Genomic DNA, 19,236 nt, shown 5'->3' with positions numbered 1-19,236 from the left:
AGTTCTCCAGGTGGCCCAGGCCAGGCCAAAGAGCAGACGACCTAAGCTTTGGCTGTTACACATTTCTGCTGGTGTCAACGGAGAATCCATTCGGTTCTCCTCAACCCTAAAGTGATCTGGAAGCTTTCTGTTTATCATACTGATAGAGCTGAAATAGCCATAAGCACAGAATATGAAGGGGAGCAAAGAATGGGCAGAACGTTCCATTCTTTTCCCTCGCTGTAGGCGGCTTGTTGAGGAGGGCATATCGGTCACCCTCTGAAACCCAGGCTTGCAGCTGTGAGGCATCCAGAAAGCACTTTACACACTGTAAGGGGCTGCACAGAGGTGACTCATCATGACTGAGTACACAGCCCAGCGGGTGCACCTCCACCGCCTTAGTCCTTTGTGATCTGTCCTTTATTTTGCCAGAACACCGCTGCAGAGGAGAACGCTTGCGGAGCTGGATGGGCTCAGTCAAGAGTGTTTTCCCGCCACCCACCCCCCCCCAACCAAGGGTTGGCTCCCTCCCTGGTGTGCGCTCAGGAGAATCTGCTTCGGAAGCCTGGGGTCCTCAGCCCCTTTTCTGAGTCCCTGAGGAGAAGTCAGTCCTTACCCTACTGAGTCATAAGTCATGTTTCTGAAGAGAGTAAAGAGAAGTGTAACCTGAGGATTGTTTATGTCTCCTAAAAGCAAATGTAAAATAGTCCTGAAGTAAAAATAAAAAAATCAATAGGAAGGCAATGCAGATATTCATTCCCCTCTTCTTCAGGGCTGAGCTGTGAGGCTGTGCATGGGGCTGTAATCCGCTTTCATAGCCCCACCAGTCACGACAGTGGTCAGAATTAATTTTTTTTTTTAATATATCCATTGGCATCCTGGCATCGCAATGGCACATTTCTGGAAAACTGTTTGAGGTGGGGTGGAGGGAATGTCAAACCAATATTGGTTTTTTACCCAAGGACAGAACTTATAAGTAGCCCAGACATTTTTTTCATAAAAGTCCAGGTTTGTTACAATGAGTACCTAAATCTTCATGAGCAAGTAGCAAGGCTATAAAAAAAAAAAAAAAAAAAAAAAAAAAAAAACCAGAATACTATTCTGGACAATAATAGCGAAACAGTTAATGCTTATTGTGTGTTTCTGAGGTACAGTTCTAAGTGCTTTAGATATTAACTCATTAAGTTTCACAGTAACCCCACAGGTTCTGTTATTATCCCCATTTTACAGAGGAAATGCTAAGAAAGGCTAAATGACTTGATCCACTGAGATAGTTTCTTTTAGTGTGCAAAAGCGATACATCGGTTTTTCAGCAACAGTATGGGAAAGATTTTGTTTACCACATGATACCGCCGGTAAGAGATGGGATCATTTCTACAACAGATAACAGGCTGATGATCTCCTATGTTGCCTTTGATGGAGAGGGATGTGAATGTACGCACATCCGCAGGGTTACAAAGCAGACATTTCTTCTGAGTTCTCAACTAATACTTCATCTTAAAGATACGCTATTTTCTGCTCTACTGTGAAATGTATTATTAATACAAAAATGCATGGAGACATTTTTTCCCCTTCCATTTTTCAAATAAGATGGTTATTCCTGGAAGATGTCCTATATTTATCCTGTGGCATTTTTCAGGCATCCTGGTACACTGCCCAACATACCACTAGGCCTTTGGGAAAGACCTGAAAACTCAGCCGGTAGGTTGAGTTACACACAACATAGAGTAAAACCTAAAACGCACAGTGGGTGGTATGTGGCCGCATGAGTCATGTCCTGGTCTCATTTCACCTTCACTTGGGCCCTTTATGAAGCTTCACTGACCTTCAGCATCCAGAACACTGCGTTAGGAAATAGTCATGATCACTGTACCCCTTGGCCATCTGTGACTCTACCACCATGGACCTTTCTTGCTGGGTAGCCTAGAAAACTTGTAAAGGAAACTAGCCACTTTTAAAGGCTGCTACAGATGTAAACACTGACTCCACCACTGGGAGAGGACTCTTCTGTACCATGGCCTTTTAACCAGCAGGCAGCTAAAGCAGAAACTCAGTTCTGCTCCCCTGGGAGCTAGTTCAATGCTCACCGCTCCTCTTGCAGGTGTCTGCAATGTGGACCATCAGAACAAAGCTGGCTATACTGCCGTGATGATCACTCCCTTGGCTTCTGCAGAGACGGATGAAGACATGGCTGTCGTCTGGAAACTCTTAAGGGAAGGAAATGTGAACATCCAAGCTACTCAGGTAGGAGGCGTGCACATGATCCCCTCTTGAATAAATATGGGTACCTCTCGGTTTTATTCTGCCAGTAGGGGAAGAAATTCCACATAGATCTATGTAGTTTTTAACCCAAGAAGGCTGGACCCTGCAAATGACATTTGTCCAAAGCCTACACATTTGGTGTCTTCAGAAGCTTCAGAGATCCAGACAGGCCAGGATGGAGGTCAGTGAGCTTGTCGTCTATGTCCTGGTCCATACCTGGGCAAAGTCCATCTAGATCTGACTTCTTAAACAAAGTGATCCCACAGTTAGCACCAGCAGGAGAAGGTCTGAAAAGGCTGGAAAACATTTGCTCATTGATGTGTGGGAAGCCCCTGCAGGTGACCCATCTCAATCATGAATTAGAAAACAGTTCAGAAGGTTGAACATCTCTGTTCAACTTCCGGCCCCTCTACTTGACAGCACAGAGTAGGGGTCTGGTCCTTAGCCAGTTAGAGCTTTGCGTTAGACAAGGGTCCACAGGGAACAATGGGAACTCCTCAAAAGACCACGTACCCGTCTTTGAGTAATATGTGAACAATGGAGGGCGTGCAACTCTCCTTCCCACCGCTAGAGTGATCAGAGATGTAAGCCTAACTATCAAGAACTGTGAAGGATCTGAGATTGTACTCTACCTTAGAGCTAATCGGTTAGCATGCTACAATGTCCTGGATGCTGGTAGAAGACATGAAACTCCTGTGCCAGAGACAAAGGATAGTATATCATTCACAGCAAGAAGAGTAGTCATAGAGTCAGTATATACACTAGCTCCCTGTGCAGAGTGGGTTATATTACCAGAAAGGAACTGTGAGCATAGGGAACCTGCATCTTTTATATGGGATAGTGAGTATGTCTGCCCTCTGTTTTGGAGAAGATCCTCTCTCTCTCTTCCAAGGCTATTCACTGTACCAGCATCTTTGAAAAGACTGTCTCAATTATCACGGTTTCGCTCATACGTGGAACTTAAGAAACAAAACAGAGGAGCATAAAGGAAGGGAGGGAAGCTAAAACAAGATGAAATCAGAGAAGGAGACAAGTCGTAAGAGACTCTTAATCATAGGAAAGTGAGGGTCGTCAGAGGAGAGGGGGAAGGGGGATGGGGTAATGGGCAGTAAGGAGGGCGTGTGCTAGAAGGAGCACTGGGTGCTAGAAAAGACTGATGAATCACTGACTTCTACTTCTGAGACTAATAATACACTGTATATTAATTAATTGAATTTAAATAAATTAAAAAATAAAAATTAAAAAGACCCTAGAATAATAAGACAGATGATACCACTCACAAGGAAACCCATAAAAAGTACCTCCCAACAATATATTCAACTCCCCTGTCTACCCCCACAAAGTGCAGATGGTAGCCTACCCAGACTGGGTCACTTTGCACACTCCATCGAACAGCAGTCCTACTGGTGGCAAGAAACAGACATCTGCAGATCACTTTTTGTTTTTCAAAGTATTTCCACCTAGGGCTCCTACACCCTCAGATTTAATAAAGTTGTTTTTATTGCATTTATTTTTTTTTAAGATTTTTATTTATTTATTTGACAGATAACAAGTAGGCAAAGCAGCAGGCGGGGGGGGGGGCAGGCTCTCCCACTGAGCAGAGATCATGACCTAAGCCAAAGGCAGAGGCTTTAACCTACTGAGCCACCAAGGCACCCCAAGTTGTTTTTATTTTAAATGCTTCCCATAAACATTAATTTTTTTCTAAATTGGCCCTCTTTTTAAAAAAAAATTTAAGATTTTATTTATTTATTTATTTGACACAGAAAGAGCAAGCACAAGCAGGGGGAGCGGCAAAGGGAGAGGGAGAAGCAGGCTCCCCATGGAGCAGGGAGTCCAGTAAGGGGCTGGATACCAGGACCCTGGAATCATGACCTAAGCTGAAGGCAGACGCATAACTGATGGAGCCGCCCAGGCGCCCCTCTAAACTGATCCTCTTGCAAGAAGGGATGTGCACCAAAATCAAAATCAGTGCCCCGTCGCCACCTTTTTTAGAGAGGGGGGAGTAGGGTACAGCAGAGGGAGAGGGAAAGAATCTCAAGCAGGCTCCACACCCAGTGCAGAACCTGAGAGGGGCATGATCTCACAACCCTGAGATCATGACCTGGGCAGAAATCAGTTAGGTACTTAATAGACTGGACCACCCAGGTCCCCCCAGTGCCCTTTATTTTATGGGGGAGAAAATGATGCTCTAGAAGGTAAGCTTCTCATCCCTGGTTGCTCAAGGAGGGGCGGGAATTCATAGCTGCCACTGCTCCCTTCCCTTCCTCCAGGGCTTCTCCAGAGAGGTGAGCCACAGGGGTCAGGTAAATAAGAATGAGTTGGGAGGCTGGGAGTCTCCTAGGCTAAGCAGTTGATTTCTTTCTGTATCTCCAGGATCAGCACAGCGTCTGACAATATAGCAGCACTCTGTAAATATCACTGAATTAAATTGTATTGAATTGGACCAGGAGGGAGGTAAGGAAGACAGGGGAAGTCAGGCAGAGGGACAAAAAGATAACCTACATATGTCATCTGGCTTTAATACGACTGGGAGAGAAGGGTCTCAGTGGAAATCTCATGGTCTGGTTAGTCCAGTAACGAAGGAACCATTATGGGGCACCTGTCGATTAGGCATCTGCTTTCGGCTCAAGTCATGATCCTAGGGTCCTGCGATGGAGTCACGCATTGGGGCCCTGGTTCAGCGGGGAGTTTGCTTCTCCTTCTCCCTCTGCCCTGCTTATGCTCTCCCTCTCTCAAATGAATAAACAAAATGAAAGAAACAGAGGGAGGGAGGGGGGAAAAAAGAGGGAAGGAAGGAAGGACGGACGGACCATTACTTCAGGGCTGAGTATAAGCAACCCAAAAGGCAAAAAGGCTTTTCTGGACAGATGTGCCTGTGTTCCAGAGAAATGGAGAACTAGGACCCCGAAGAATACATTCTCACATACTGAGCATTCATACTATGTTACCTCCCATGCTCCTAACAACACTAAGCGCTAACACATGCCGAGCACCTGTGAAGCATTCGGGTCTCACAACAGCCCCGCGAGGCAGATAACTTTGTTAAGCACTCCCACTTTACCAAATCAGGAAAAGTCACTGAGAGGTTAATTTGTCCAGATTCACAAAGATAATAAGCAGCACAGCCAGGATTTCCCTGATTGCAAACCCCCTTTCTTTTCCCTAAGCCCCAGCATTCTGGGCAGGGAAGCATAATCCATCAGTTACCACCCACTGGCCTGTATCAGTGAACAAACACGCCAGCAAGCATGTCCTCAGCACTTTTTACGCGTAAGACACACACGGCGCTCCGAGCCGCAGGGGATCTGAAAGGACAGAAAACAGAAAGGTTGCCTCATTCTCACCACCTTAAAGAAGCCTGATGTCGGGTGAGAGAGACAAGCCGGACCTGCCTAGGACCCAGGAGAACCATGAGGGCAAAATACAGTCGAGCTGTGTAAGAGAGCCATGGATATAAAGGAAAATCGATGAGGAATAATGGCCAGCTTGAAATCAGAAAAATCGCTACCATACATTGTTACATTTATATCCTTTATTTCAACTTGATTCCCACAAAAGTGAGGTACATGGGACAGGTCATTAGTATATTAATTTTTAATAAAAGAAACAGAAACAAGATTCAGGGGCTGTAAGGAACGGCGCCAGGGTCACGCAGCAGGAAACAGGAGAGCCAGGGCTTGGGCTCACCTTCTGACTCTGAGGCACCGCCATGAGCGCTGATTACAGGGGTGCTACAAAGGGTCTGTGGCAGGGCACCTGGCTGGCTCCGTCGGAAAAGAACGTGACTCTTGATCTCGGGTTTGTGAGTTCAGACCCCAAGTGGGCTGTTGATATTACTTAACTAAATAAAAAACTTAGAAAACTGTCCGAGACTATGGATTAGAAATGACCATACAACCATGCAAGCAGAGATCTCGTCAAGACCGAGAGGGTTCTGGGTATCAATGAACTGAAAATACCAGGGGTGTTCTGAGCAGACCGAGGCTTCCTGGAGGAAGTCAGGCTGGGGCAGGCCATAGGAAGCCATGGTGGGGAAGCAGTCAGCCCTTCCTTTATGTCATTCCACATTCATCAGCATATGCTCAGTGCCAGGCACTGGGGGGACAGAGTCCCTGCCATCAGAAACTGATTCACCGTCCACGAGAAAGAGAGAGATTGATGGGCTGCAATACCAAGTGGTAAGTTCAATGTTATGATCCTGTGCCCGAGGGGTTAGTAGAGGGCTTTAAAGAGATGTGGCATCTGCATGGTATTCTGGGGGAAAGCAGACGTCTGCCGGGTGGAAAAGGATGGGTCCAATCCCAGCAGCAAAAGGAGATTCAGATCAACAGTCATCTTCTGGCAAAGCCTTGCCCGAGCCTCCCTGGGCTGGAGAGGGGGTCCTCACCACACTCCTGTGCTCTGCATGGCAGGGAGGCCAGACGGCGCTGATGCTGGGAGTCAGCCACGACCGCCAGGACATGGTCCAGGCGCTGCTGAGCTGCCAGGCAGACGTGAACCTGCAGGACCACGAGGGATCCTCGGCCCTCATGCTAGCCTGTCACCACGGCAATGCCGACATGGTGCGCCTGCTCCTGGCACACCCGGCCTGCGACAGCACCCTGACTGACAAGGTGAGGCTTCCGGGCCATTAACAAGTAGGTGTTTCCCTTCCCTTCCTGAGAAAACAAAAAACAAAAAACAAAAAAACACCAGGCCAGCCCACAGAATTCCAGGAACCACGTGACCCTGAGATCTTGACCTGAGGCACCCCGGATGCGTGCTTCTTAAATAAGCATCTTTGTCAGTTGATGGTGACCACCGTGATCACCAGCACAGAGGGGTTGTGTAACACACCCCCAGTCACACAGCCGGTAGGAGGCCGCTCCATCCAACTTCTCAGAGTCTCCTCAGGAGCCAGACCCTTCCCACGCATTAGCGCACTAATCCTCCTGACCATCTAGTGACTCAGACACCTCATCTGCATTTTTACTGATAAGGAAACACAGGCCTAGACAGTTTCTGTAACTGTCCTAAGGTCACAGCTGCTGGTTCTCGAGCAAGGATGCAAGCCCAGGTCTGACCTCAGGGGCGCTACAATGGAATGGCTTTAAACACGTCCCTGTACTTACTTAACGGCCACAGTTTGAAGAGGAGAAAGGCCTGGAGAGGGGACGAGACCCCTCCCCGCCCAAGGACAGACCCTCTCACTGGCTCCATCCGATTGTTCCATCAGTGATTCAAGCTGCTGGGTCCCTCACGCCACAACCGGGCAGCACGCACCCCGGTCCAGTGTCTTGTTTCCACGAACCCCAATTCTATCCAAAGCCCTTTCGGAGAAAGCACAGACCCTCTGGAAATGCATGTGGGAATGGCGGTAGGCTGCTGGAAATAAGGGCCTCCTGTTCCAAACACTATGCAGTCAGACAAAGGACTTGTGTTCATGAGCTCCCCTCCCCTGGGGCAGAAGGAGGCAGCCCCCTCTTTTCTGGAACAGGCCCAGGGTCCTCCTAGGAGTCACTGTTGCCATGGGGAAGCCTGAAAGGGCAGGCCTGTGGGACCGTGGGGCACGAGCTTTACCTGTCCCTGGCTAGCTGGGATACTCAGGCATGAGTGTGCCAACCTCTCCTGGACCTCTCTGTCCAGGTCTGTCACAGGTGAGAGACAGGTCAGTGACTGCTAGTGGAGGAAAGGCACAGTGAGAGGGCTCTCTTGTAAGCCGGACAAATCGAGTGATTGCTGGAAGCATGGGCTTTAGACACTCCGAGCGTGAAACTGGGTTTAGTAACTGTGTGACTTCAGGCAGGTCATCTAACCCCTCTTAACCTCTGTAAACGGGGAGCGTCGTAGACTGTACCTAAATATGGTGATATTTATAAAACACGTATTTGACGTCAGGCAGATGCTCAGCTGACAGTCGCAGTCACTGTCGTGACTAGCTGAGCAGAGACAGCTAATCAGAAGAAACCAGCACAAGAATGAGTAGGGGCATAGCATTTGCAGGCTGTGGCGGGGGGACTGTGGGGGATGAAGGTCCGGGGTTAGGGGAGCCGGTCAGATGAGAATCGCCACCGAAGGGAGAAATGGCTCTCACTCGGGGGTGATTCTGCCCTCCAGGGGAGCGTCAACAGTGTCTGGAGACATTTTTATTTGCCATAAGTGTTTCGACGGGTGGGGGGGCTGCTGCTAAACGTCCTCAAAGAACTATAGATCATCGGGCCTAATACAGCAATAGCTGAGGAACTCTGTCATGGGCGACGGCTAAAGTCCAGGCAGGACCGGATCAGGAAGAGCCAGTCCAGGTGAGGAACAGGGCAGGGCTGGAATCCTAGGAGGGAGGAAATGGACAGCTACCTGGACAGTGACAGAAGCCCACTGTAGCGGAAGGTGAGAGGGTTAGGGGACGCTCGGTGAGCACAGGGGTGCTCAGGAAATGCTGGCAGCAGGCCCACAGAAGGTTCTAGACCCTACGTATGGCCCATGCACCTGCTGCCTGCTTGGGTCAGGGCTGACTCAGGATTCTCACCCCAGTTTCCCAGTGGTAACTTGCGTGAGACATTTCAGAGGGACCAGGGAACTGCGGACTGAGGCTTTCCCAAGCACCAAGCCCTGTTCCTCCAGCTTTGCCCTGAAGGGTGGAGTCCAGCCCTTACTACAGCCACCCTGTCGTCTCAATGTGCACCTTTCCTGAGGAGACTTCGATGCAGGTTTGGATGACTTGATAATTTCCTTGGAAAACTGAGCGAAAATTCATATCCTGAACTGGGTTTCTCTCGTCCTACCAGTATTTAAACGTTGATGTAAATAAACATGGAACCCCAGAACAGCCAGCAAGGCATTTTCTCTAGGTTTAGAAGGTAATTTGAGAAGTCGGTCACCCAGCCTCTTGGGGGGTGCCTGCCAGACAAAGAAGAGGGGGCGGCGGGGACTGGGCTCTGGGGCTCACACTTTGAAGGGCTTGTTTTGGCAATGCCTCCAAAGTACCCATCACACTGAAAGCTTCCTAAGGCAGAGACTACGCCAGCAGTTCTTGTTATATTGAAAGATAGCCCCTCTCTCTATCTATCTCTCTCTCTCTCTCACACACACACACACACACACACACGTGCTGGCTGCCTGAGCCCCTCCCATCTCTTCAGTCTGCAGTGTCCCCCAGGTGGGACTGGCCAGGTGGGGTTCCCACTGCAGCCATGCACCGTCGCCTTGTTCCCAGGACTTCGGCAAGGGCATTTGAGGGATACGCCCTCCTCAGGTGGTCTCTCTGGCCACACTGTGAGATGAGTGGGGTCCCCATTCAGGTGCAGGCCAGCACTGCCAGATGGGCCCTGTTCCAAGGTGCACATGTCCCCTGGGACTAGCCTGTGGCTCTTACTCGTACTCATAGTCATCACCCCATCTCTGCATTTACCTAGAGCCTTGGGATTGACAAAGTGCAGTGATGGAAACCAGAGTACAGGGGAAAGGCCTGTAAAACCCAGGTCCTTCTCTTCGATCGAAGAAGGAGGCTGCTTTTAGAAGCCTCTTCTGCTTAAGGTCTTTGCTTGATTCCACACTTGCCCAACTTTAACCCACTGAGCCACCCAGGCGCCCCATCCACACTTGCCCAAGTTAATTGCACACTTCTTAGCAGCCCTGTGCGGGTCTTCATTAGCTTGAAATGAATACCTCTTAGTTCTCATCCAGCACTCCCTCTGTCAGCAGTGCTCCCTGGGTGCCGACCAAAGGGCAGGCACCCGGCCAGGTGTGGGATGTTCTTGCTGGGCCGGCAGCCACGGGCCAGATCTCACGGAGACCGAGATTGATCAAACGTCTCCACAGAAACCAACTTATTAATGGTGGTGAAAGGAAGGTGCAGACGGTCATGAGGCGTTTGCAGGGAGAGAAGCTCTTCTGTTTGATGAAGCCTGTGCACATCCTTCGGGGTCTTGCCAAAACACCACTTCCTTCCTCTGCTCCCTGCACCCAGCGCGCGCACGTGTGCACACACACACACACACACACACACACACACACACAGCACCATCCTCTCCCCTGAGCTCACTCTTTCTCTTCTGGCGTGTCTGGCTCTGTGCCACACATTATAGTGATTTACTACTGTGTAGAGTCCCAGGGGCAGCCGGACTCCATCCTCGTGAGACGGAAGAGCTGTAAGCTGAGGGTGAACACCCCCCACCCGCTTTCGTGGATTTTCACATTTTCAGAAGTAATTCCTCTCATATACAGTAGGGCAGAGAACCATCCAAAAGGGTCTTGGGTGCCCCACCCCCCCGCTAACATAGTAAATCCATGAATATTTATGAAGCAGAATATAAAAACAGTCACATTCACCAAGCTACATAAGGGTCACAGAGAGCCTCATATCAGGGTTTTGCCTCTAAATGAGTGACCAAAGAAGTGGTTTTGGAGCTGCGGGATTTCAGAATTCTAGAACAGGACCGAAGAGACCACAACTGCTATCATAACAGATGGTGACAGCTCACCGTCTGCCGCATCAAGTTGGCCTTCCCCCTCACTCTTTTTTTTTTTTTTTAAGATTTTATTGTTTATTTATTTGACACAGAGAGAGAGAGGGAAAGGGAGAGCACAAGGAAGGAAGCAGCAGAGGGAGAGGGAGAAGACTCCCCTGCTGTGCAGGGGGCCCGTCGTGGGATTCGATCCCAGGACTCTGGGATCATGACGTGAGACGAAGGCAGACGCTTAACCGACTGAGCCACCCAGGCGCCCCTCCCCCTCACTCTGTAGAGAATGGCCTGTGCTGTTGGCCGAGACCCTTCTGAACACTGCTTCTTGTAGACGGTGGGCCTGGCAGCTCCCTGCACGGCAGCAGCAGATAAGTACCATGGCATCCTTTATCGGGTATAAAAACACACATGCTGGGGCGCCTGGGTGGCTCAGTGGGTTAAGCCGCTGCCTTCGGCTCAGGTCATGATCTCAGGGTCCTGGAATCGAGTCCCGCATCGGGCTCTCTGCTCAGCAGGGAGCCTGCTTCCTCCTCTCTATCTCTGCCTGCCTCTCTGCCTATTTGTAATCTCTCTCTGTCAAATAAATAAATAAAATCTTAAAAAAAAAAAAAACACACTCTATAAAAACACACATGCCCTTCTATGCTCTAGAACCACTGCCCAGAGTTGGTCCTTAGGGCGTAACTAGAAATGGGGAAATGCTTTCTGCACTAAGTCTATGACCGTGAAGACCTGGAAACAACCTAAGTCTCCCACAGAAGAGAAGGAGCTAAGAATGTGGTAGAATACTACAAAGGCAGTAAGAAAAATTATATGTTACAATGGCTGTGCGAGGACAGCAGAAATCTCCTAGTGTGCCATGGTACGTTCCAAATAAAGGCAGATTCAAAATCGATATGTACTATCTTTCCTCTTTTTAAAAGCCAACAACAAATTTGCACAAGAGAAAAGACTAGAGGGAAACATACCAAAATGCTAACTTTCATTAAGGTCTGGGTAATGGAAAAATGGAAGAGTTATTTTTTTCCCGTTTTACATTTAAAAAAAAATTAAAAACTGTGTGGGAAAAAGCAACCAACCAACCAACCAACCATGTGACACTTATTTCCATCCGCACGGATTTCCCAGAAGTGATTGCTGTTTCCATGGAAAGTGACCCATTTTTCATGATTCTCATGCCATTCCAATCTCCCCCTCTCCTAGGGTCTCTGGATGCTGAGAACAGACTTGGATGCCCCATGCCTACCCTGTACTTTCAACCCACCCTTCTCTGGGGCAGGAGGCAGACAGGATAAAATTTTTCTTTTCCTCTCTTCCTGTAGGCTGGCCGAACAGCTCTGTCCATCGTTCTGAAATCACCCGCCCATGTGGAAATTGCAGGACTTCTGCAGGCCCACGCAGAGCAGGGCAGGTCCCTGGGGCCATAGGGGCTGAGGAAGAACCGGCAGCTGGGAACAAAAGGCTCCTTCTCTGGACTCCTTAGCCCTTGGAGAGGGCATGGGTCACAGCCAGAGGGCCACCCTTCAAGAGAAGAAACTATGTCAAATATGCACATACATTCCAGTTATACAATTCTGCTCATTAGAACGCTTTGTAGTTTTTGCCTTAGGCCAAGCCCCAAAACTACGCAGGCTGCAGAGCAGGGTATAAGGTGCAGGGTGCATCCGTGTTGTCAAAAAAAGCCCAAACATCTTCAGCCTTGAATTCCTCATGATTCTACCCTTTGTAGCACCGTGTAGCAAGCACACAGGCAGGAGCACATTAGCCAAGCAATACTTTTTACATGGAATCTTAAAGTGCACCACCTTTCTGTTTTGTAATCAGTTACATGAATATGTCCCACTGAACATGCATGTCGGGAGAGGACTGGGTGGGGGGTGGGATGGGGTAAGGGGAGGTGGATTTAAGCAGCCACCCTGGCCATCATTCTCTAGAGGACCCTCAGAGAATCACCACGCAGTCAGCTGAAACTGAACAAACCACATCTGGGGCCTTTGGTTAGCTGAGGTTGACAGAGAAATCTTAAATTCAGGAAAAGCAGGAAGAGCCTACGGGTATCAATGCCAGTTAAACAGTCTTGACCATTTCTGAGTCATTAAGTGGCTCCAAGTTGTGCCAGGGAAATTGGAATTAATTAGGAAATCCAAATCCAGTAAAGCACATCACGTGTATTTAGAGAGCGTCCAGTTACATCCCCTTTTCTGAGTCTGGAAAGATTGCGGGAGCAAGCATCCTCCTGGGGATAGGTTGTTGTCATCCAGAAGCCACCACATTTCCTCGGTAGCCATATCCATGGCTTCATGGGAATCCTGGTTCCTTTCCCCTTTGAACCCCCAAGAGGCTCTGAGGTTTCTGGGGCTCCTGGTTGCAGAAGCTGCCAACCTGAACTGCAGCAGGAGTGTGGGATCTGGGCAGGGCAGGGTACTCCCTGAACTGACTGCTCTCTCTGCTGGACAGTTCTTTAACGTCCATAATCCCATGGGGCCCACATGTGCATGGCTTCTATTCAGTAACTCACACAAGGTTATCCATGAATTTATTTGTAAAATCTCTTATGCAAAAAAATCCTCCTTATATAGAAAGAAAAGACATCAAAGTTTGGTGAGCCTTTGCTCTGGAAACTCAAAAGCTTGAGTTCTTATTTTGACTTATATGCCAATTTGCTTGGTGCCCTTGGGTGAGTCACGAAATCTCCTTGGGTCCTGGTTTCATCATCTCTAAGAAAGGAAATAATTATACAACCTACCTCCTGGGGGTGTTGTACAAGGAACAGCTGATGGAAGTTTTGGAATCCAATTTGTAATCCAGAAGAACTGTCTACAAAAAACGGCACAGCAAACTGTTGCTGGGATTCATGAAAGTCTCAAAGTCCCAGAGCAGCACACTGACATGTGACAGTGTTGCTCAGCGGTAGAGAGAACGGAGCGAATATGGAGCTAAAAATAATCTTAAGTGGGTTTATTTTGACCTCAAAGCACACTTGAAGAGCAAAAACCACCTTAAAAAAAAATGTTCTAGCCCAGTGCTTCTCAAACTTTGATATGCATACAATCACCTGTAGATTCTGCTAGAATGCAGTAGGTTTGAGGGGAAGGGACCCGAGATTCTACATTTCTAACCAGTTCTCAGGAGATGCTGATGCTCCTGGACCACACCCCACTTGGAGTAGAGGCTCTGGCCTGGCCTGACTGTTTATATATTAAAATGCTGCCTCTCAGTCTTTGTCTTGAAGTCTTATTTGTTTATTTGGGTCTTATTTGCTATCATAGCTCTGCAGGCAGCAGTAAGGGATCTGTTTCTTATGTTGCCAATTTAGAGTCTATTTTCGTATCTCATGTTAGGATGGCCACTTTCATTGGGTCACATTATCTTTTAATGATCTCATTTGAGGCCAGCTATCAAAAACAGCTTATTTACCAGAGAAGACAAACTAGTTTGCCTATGGTTTGAGGCCACTGAGTCACTATCAACAGGCTTTGTCCATCCTTTCTCAGATTTTTAGTATGCTTCTTTTCATTTTGACATTGGAATGTGAACACAAGCTCTCCTTCTTATAACCATTCCATTCCACTGGAAGGTCGGAGCCCAGAACATGGTGAGACTGAATAAGCATAGCCTACTGCCATGTCATTGTCTCTCAGTATTCATTCAACAAACATCTACCGAAACCAGCCGGGTGCCTGACACTGTTTCTGGTGCTGGCTTTTTTTTTTTTTTTAGTATTTTATTTATTTGACAGACAAAGATCACAAGGGCAGGCTCACTGCTGAGCAGAGAGCCTGATGCCGGGCTCAATCCCAGGACCCTGAGATCATGACCCTAGCAGAAGGCAGAGACTTTAACCACTGAGCCACCCTGTTGCTGGCTTTTGTTTATATATTTACTTATTTTAGTCATTTCATCTTTACTATTCTTTAAGATTTTATTTATTTGAGAGGGGTGGATAGGGAGAGGGAGCTGAGGGAGAGGGACAAGCAGACTTCATATTGAGTATAGACCCCAACATGGGGCTCGATCCCATGATACCAACATCATGACTGAGCTGAAACCAAGAATCAGATACCTAATGGACTGAGCCACCCAGGCACCTCTCAACTTTATTATTATTTTGTTACTGAAGAATGACTGAGATACAATGTTATATTAGTTTCAGGTATATAATATATTAATTATGTATTACTTGATATTCACCATAGTAAGTGTAGTCACCATTTGTTACCATATGACATTATTACAGTATTACTGACTATACTCCCTATGTTGTACTTTCCATCTCTGTGACTTAATTATCACTATAAAGTTATACCTCTTAATCCCCTTCATCTATCTTGCCCATCCTTCCTTAACATGACTCATTATCAGGGAAATCTAAGTCAAAGCCACAATGAGATATCAACTCACACCAGCCAGCGTGGCTAGTACCAAAAAGACAAGTGTTGACAAAGATGTGAAGAGGGAACCCTCAGGCTCTGTTGGTAGGCATGTAATTCAGTGCAGCCACTTTGGAAAACAGTATGGAGATTCTTCAAAAATTAAAGATAGAAATACTATATGATCCAGTAATTCCACTACTGGGTATCTGCCCAAAGAAAGTGAAACATTGCTTTAAAAAGATAGATACACTGGCAGTGGCTTTAGTCACCCTTAGAAACACCATGTCTAAGGTTACCATGATCCCAAACCCGAACTTACCAAAATGTTAAGACGACGCTCCAATGATTAATATATTTGTCAAGTACCTGACAGCACAGCCGCCAAGCAACATAAATCAGGCTTACTAGGGACAGATATTAAGCTCAGGCTTGGAAAGAGGTTCACAGATATCTTAGCTTCCGTCATTGCCTTCATGGGATGTACAAACAGTTTTTGGAAGACAGGGCACTTATACCAATAGTAAGGGATAAGAACAGACAATATAGTTCATTCCACAAATATTTCTCTTTTTTTCTGTTTTATTTTTCTGGGTGTTTTTTGTTTTGTTTGTTTTTTTGTTTGTTTTAGTGTGGGAAGGGCAGAGGGACAAAGAGAGAGAGAATCTTAAGCAGGCTCCATGCCCAGCACAGAGCCTGACTCGGGGCTTGATCTCAAAACACTGAGATCACAACCTGAGCCAAAATCAAGAGTCAGACACTTAACCAACTCAGCTACCCAGGCGCTCCTTCCACAAATATTTCTAGAATGCCCACTGTGTGCAGGCACTGGGCTCACATTAGAGATATCACAGTTGAGGCTTCCACTTGGCCATCTACTTAGGAAAATGGAATGGTGAGAAGAAAGCACAGAATGATACAGGGGTACCAATAAGGGGTACCAGAGCTGGCCTTGAGAATTTAAGGAAGGCTTCCTAAAGGAAAAGGTATCTGAACTGAAAATTTAAAGACTAGTGGATGTTTGCCAAAAAAGGATGAGAAGGGAGAGGTAAGGAGAGGCAAGGGTGTGCTGGTAGAAAGCAGGATTGCCAAGGCTGAACGTTGGGACAGCAGGCATTTGGGGACCTTCACTCAGTTCAGTAGGACTTCCATGTAGAGTCTGAGTAAGATGCTGCGATCAAAGAGTGGATTCAGAAGAGATAAGACCACAGTACATGAGGACAGATGATGAAGAACCTAAAGAAGCTTTGTTCCAAAGGCAATGGCAAACGACTGAAAAACAGACTGACAACCAAGAAATTGTCAACCCTCATTGAGCACATATTTTTTAGGGACCTACTTTCATCCAAGTACTGTGTTTGGGGCTGGACAAATACTGCCCATACTTGCCCATACTGATGGGCAAGTTAGACACAGAACTCAGTTTCTCAGGAAAGAGAGACAAACCCATCGTTCTGATGCAAGATGATACGTCTGGCAACTGGGAAAGTACGAGATGCCATAGGGACACGTGGGTGGGACCCTCAGCCTAGTCTGAGGGTGGGAAGGAGGTCTAAGAAGGCCTTTGGAGTAGTGAAGCCATCTGAAGGATGGGGAGGTATAGCCATGCCAAGAAGAGCAGAGGAAGAAGCATGCATAAAGCCTCAAGAGAGAAGACAGATCTGGAGCATTAAAAGAACTTTCAGTGTTCTTGGAGTATAAAAAAAACAAAGAATTGCAAGATGAGGCCAGAGAAAAAGCCACTGTAACAAGTTTGACCTTGAAGGAAGGAGGAACTAGGAAAGTGGGACATGACGCTCAGATCTCCATTTTAGAAACGGCACTTCGGTTTTGGAGGGCATGGGTGACAACTGTTCAGCAGACATCCATGGCCTACCTATTATAGGTGCTATTGTAGAAAAGACTGACACAGGCTGAAGACTGTGCCACAGGATGAGTAATGGGCGTCTGAATCATGCTATGGAGACCGCCTCTGCCAGCGTGAGTCAGGGAAGCCTCACAGAGGCTTCCTGCTAAGCTGTAAGAGTGTGTAGGAGTGCGCCCGGGCATGCTAGACAGAACAGCGGCTCTAAAGATGTGGTGTAGAAAGAGCATGGCCTGTCTGGACACTGGAGAGAACTCTAGAATCACTTGGTCACATTGTGGAGGTGCCCAAATAGGAGATTTGAGAAGGTCTGTAGACACATCTCATTGTGTCTTTGAGATTAGATATTTTGACTTGAGATTATAGCTTGAGGGGGAATCCCAGACTCCTTTGAGAATCTGAAGCTCTCTTCAGAAAAATGCGCATGTGTGAAAAATGCGCATGTCAGTTCAGGGATTCAGAAATCGGCAGTTAAAATCCCTCTGCTACAAGCAGTGGGGAGCCCGGTGATCAGATCTGCACTGGTGAATGATCCTGGGGTGGGGCTGGAGAGACTGGAGGCAAAAAGATCAGTTAGATGGTTCTGGGTAGACACTGGGTCTGAAGCTGTGAAGGCCCAGGCCATGATGGCATCATGGGGAGAAAGAATCAGGCCCTATGGGAAAGGCATCAGGAGTGAGGATATGCCAGGATGTCGTGACCAACTGGATGGTGGACAGGAGTCAAAAATGAGTGACAGGAAAATAATGGTGCCATTGTCCCCAATATCCACTCTTCCCTTTCTCCTTAGCAATAAATCCTCAACTTGGAGCTGGACAAGTTGTCACCCAGAATACGCTATCTCCCAGCCTCCCTTGCAGCTTGATGTGGTCATGTATCTAAGTTCCGGCTACTGAGAGGTGAGCAAAGTGATGTGCACACACTCTGGCCCCTGCATTTACAGGGAAGGGAAATGCATTTCCCCCTTCCCACTGGCAGGACGGTGGTAGTAATTCATCTGGATCCATAAAGAAGAGGTCCATGCCCTCGGGGTCATAGAATAGAAAGTCATGAAAAGCTCAGTCCCCAACACGGAAAAGCCATCAGATCTGCTCTGGACTATTTTTCCCCCTTTGTGTGTGACCGTGAAATAATCCTTTTACTTGTTTAAGTCATTGTACATTTGGGTCTCTGTTGCAGTAGGGACTGGACAGATGCACTCAGTATCCCATGATAGGCTCAAAGGTCGAATGCTATGGGTAGTGGATTTCAAGGAGGAAGACCTGGGAAGGCTTTTGGAAGGAACATCCTTTCAATGGCTAGATATAATGTGTACCTCTTCACAGTACAGGTCCCGGTTCCATACCGACAGTGAAATCATCCGGCCCACACAGCCTTGCAGAAGGTGAGGTCTTGGGGGACGGCAGCAGATTCTTGAACACAAACTCTGTATCACAAGGTGGCTAGTCCTTAAGCAAGATGTGCTTATGAAGTGGCCTGGCATGAACTAGTGAATTTTCTAAGAAATCTGAATAAAGAAACATGCAGTTTCAGGCAAGAGCAGTGGGTCATGGTTAGAGAGTGAGAGAGAGAAGCCATGAGGTGGAATGAGGCATAAGGAGAGACCATCTGCATGCACAGAAGTCAAGGCAGGTTCAAAGCATGAGCCACCAAGAGCTATGCGCTGAGGAAAGATGGAGAATGAAGACAAGGGAAGCCGATCGGACACATACCTACAGACTGCCTGCCAGGCCCTCGTTTCCTAAGACCCTCCCCTTCCCCACCCCATCCTGCATCCACAGAACTGTAGCAGGAGCTACTGAATTCCTACAAGAAAAACTGGCTCCTGGCCACCGAAGGATGGACATGGGATACTACCTGGGCCAATCAGGACTTTAAGGAATTATGGAGCTAGGATTTGGGAGACTCAGTCTCCTGGGTGTCTGGGTTATAACTCGTAGATCTCAGAAGCTACTAGTGCCCAGATTCAGCCCAGTGGGTTGAGGACCAGATTCAGCTATAAGACTGAAGCAGACTTCCTGCTGGAAGCAGCAACTGCTGCCCCTTCCCGAAGACCCCAGTAGATACCCACACACCCACACTTCAATGCCATGACGACCCTACTGGTTTTCTTGACCCCATCTCCTCTCCAGCCTCTGTAGCATGGTGTCTGAGCTCTCTTGGGTGTCGAATCCCAGCTGGACCACTTGGCCACTCAGGCTCTTAATCTGTAAACTGGGTAACACTGTTCCTCCTCTGTTCTTGTAAGTGGTTATTAGATAAAGTATCTGCACAGTGCTTGGCCCCTATGGCAGAACTCAGTATAGGATAGAGTACA

The 19,236-nt window shown here is 47.7% G+C and overlaps 1 protein-coding gene across 3 annotated transcripts in view; it reads left to right on the top strand.

Annotated features, from left to right (window-relative positions):
- KANK4 (KN motif and ankyrin repeat domains 4) overlaps positions 1 to 13,902 on the top strand; it is a 68,257-nt gene extending 54,355 nt beyond the window's left edge. For all 3 annotated transcript variants that reach the window (XM_082687821.1, XM_082687822.1, XM_082687823.1), the window contains 3 exons: positions 2,081 to 2,223; positions 6,657 to 6,857; positions 12,008 to 13,902. In XM_082687821.1, the coding sequence (XP_082543947.1) occupies positions 2,081 to 2,223; positions 6,657 to 6,857; positions 12,008 to 12,112 (449 nt within the window). In that variant the 3' untranslated portion in view covers positions 12,113 to 13,902. The remainder of the gene's footprint in view (positions 1 to 2,080; positions 2,224 to 6,656; positions 6,858 to 12,007) is intronic.
- Positions 13,903 to 19,236: the final 5,334 nt, after the last annotated feature.

The sequence above is a fragment of the Mustela nivalis genome, assembly GCF_964662115.1.
Source record: "Mustela nivalis genome assembly, chromosome: 10".
Lineage (NCBI taxonomy): Eukaryota > Metazoa > Chordata > Mammalia > Carnivora > Mustelidae > Mustela > Mustela nivalis.
Note: the sequence above shows the minus strand (reverse complement) of the source record. Positions and strands in the feature narration are given on the sequence as shown.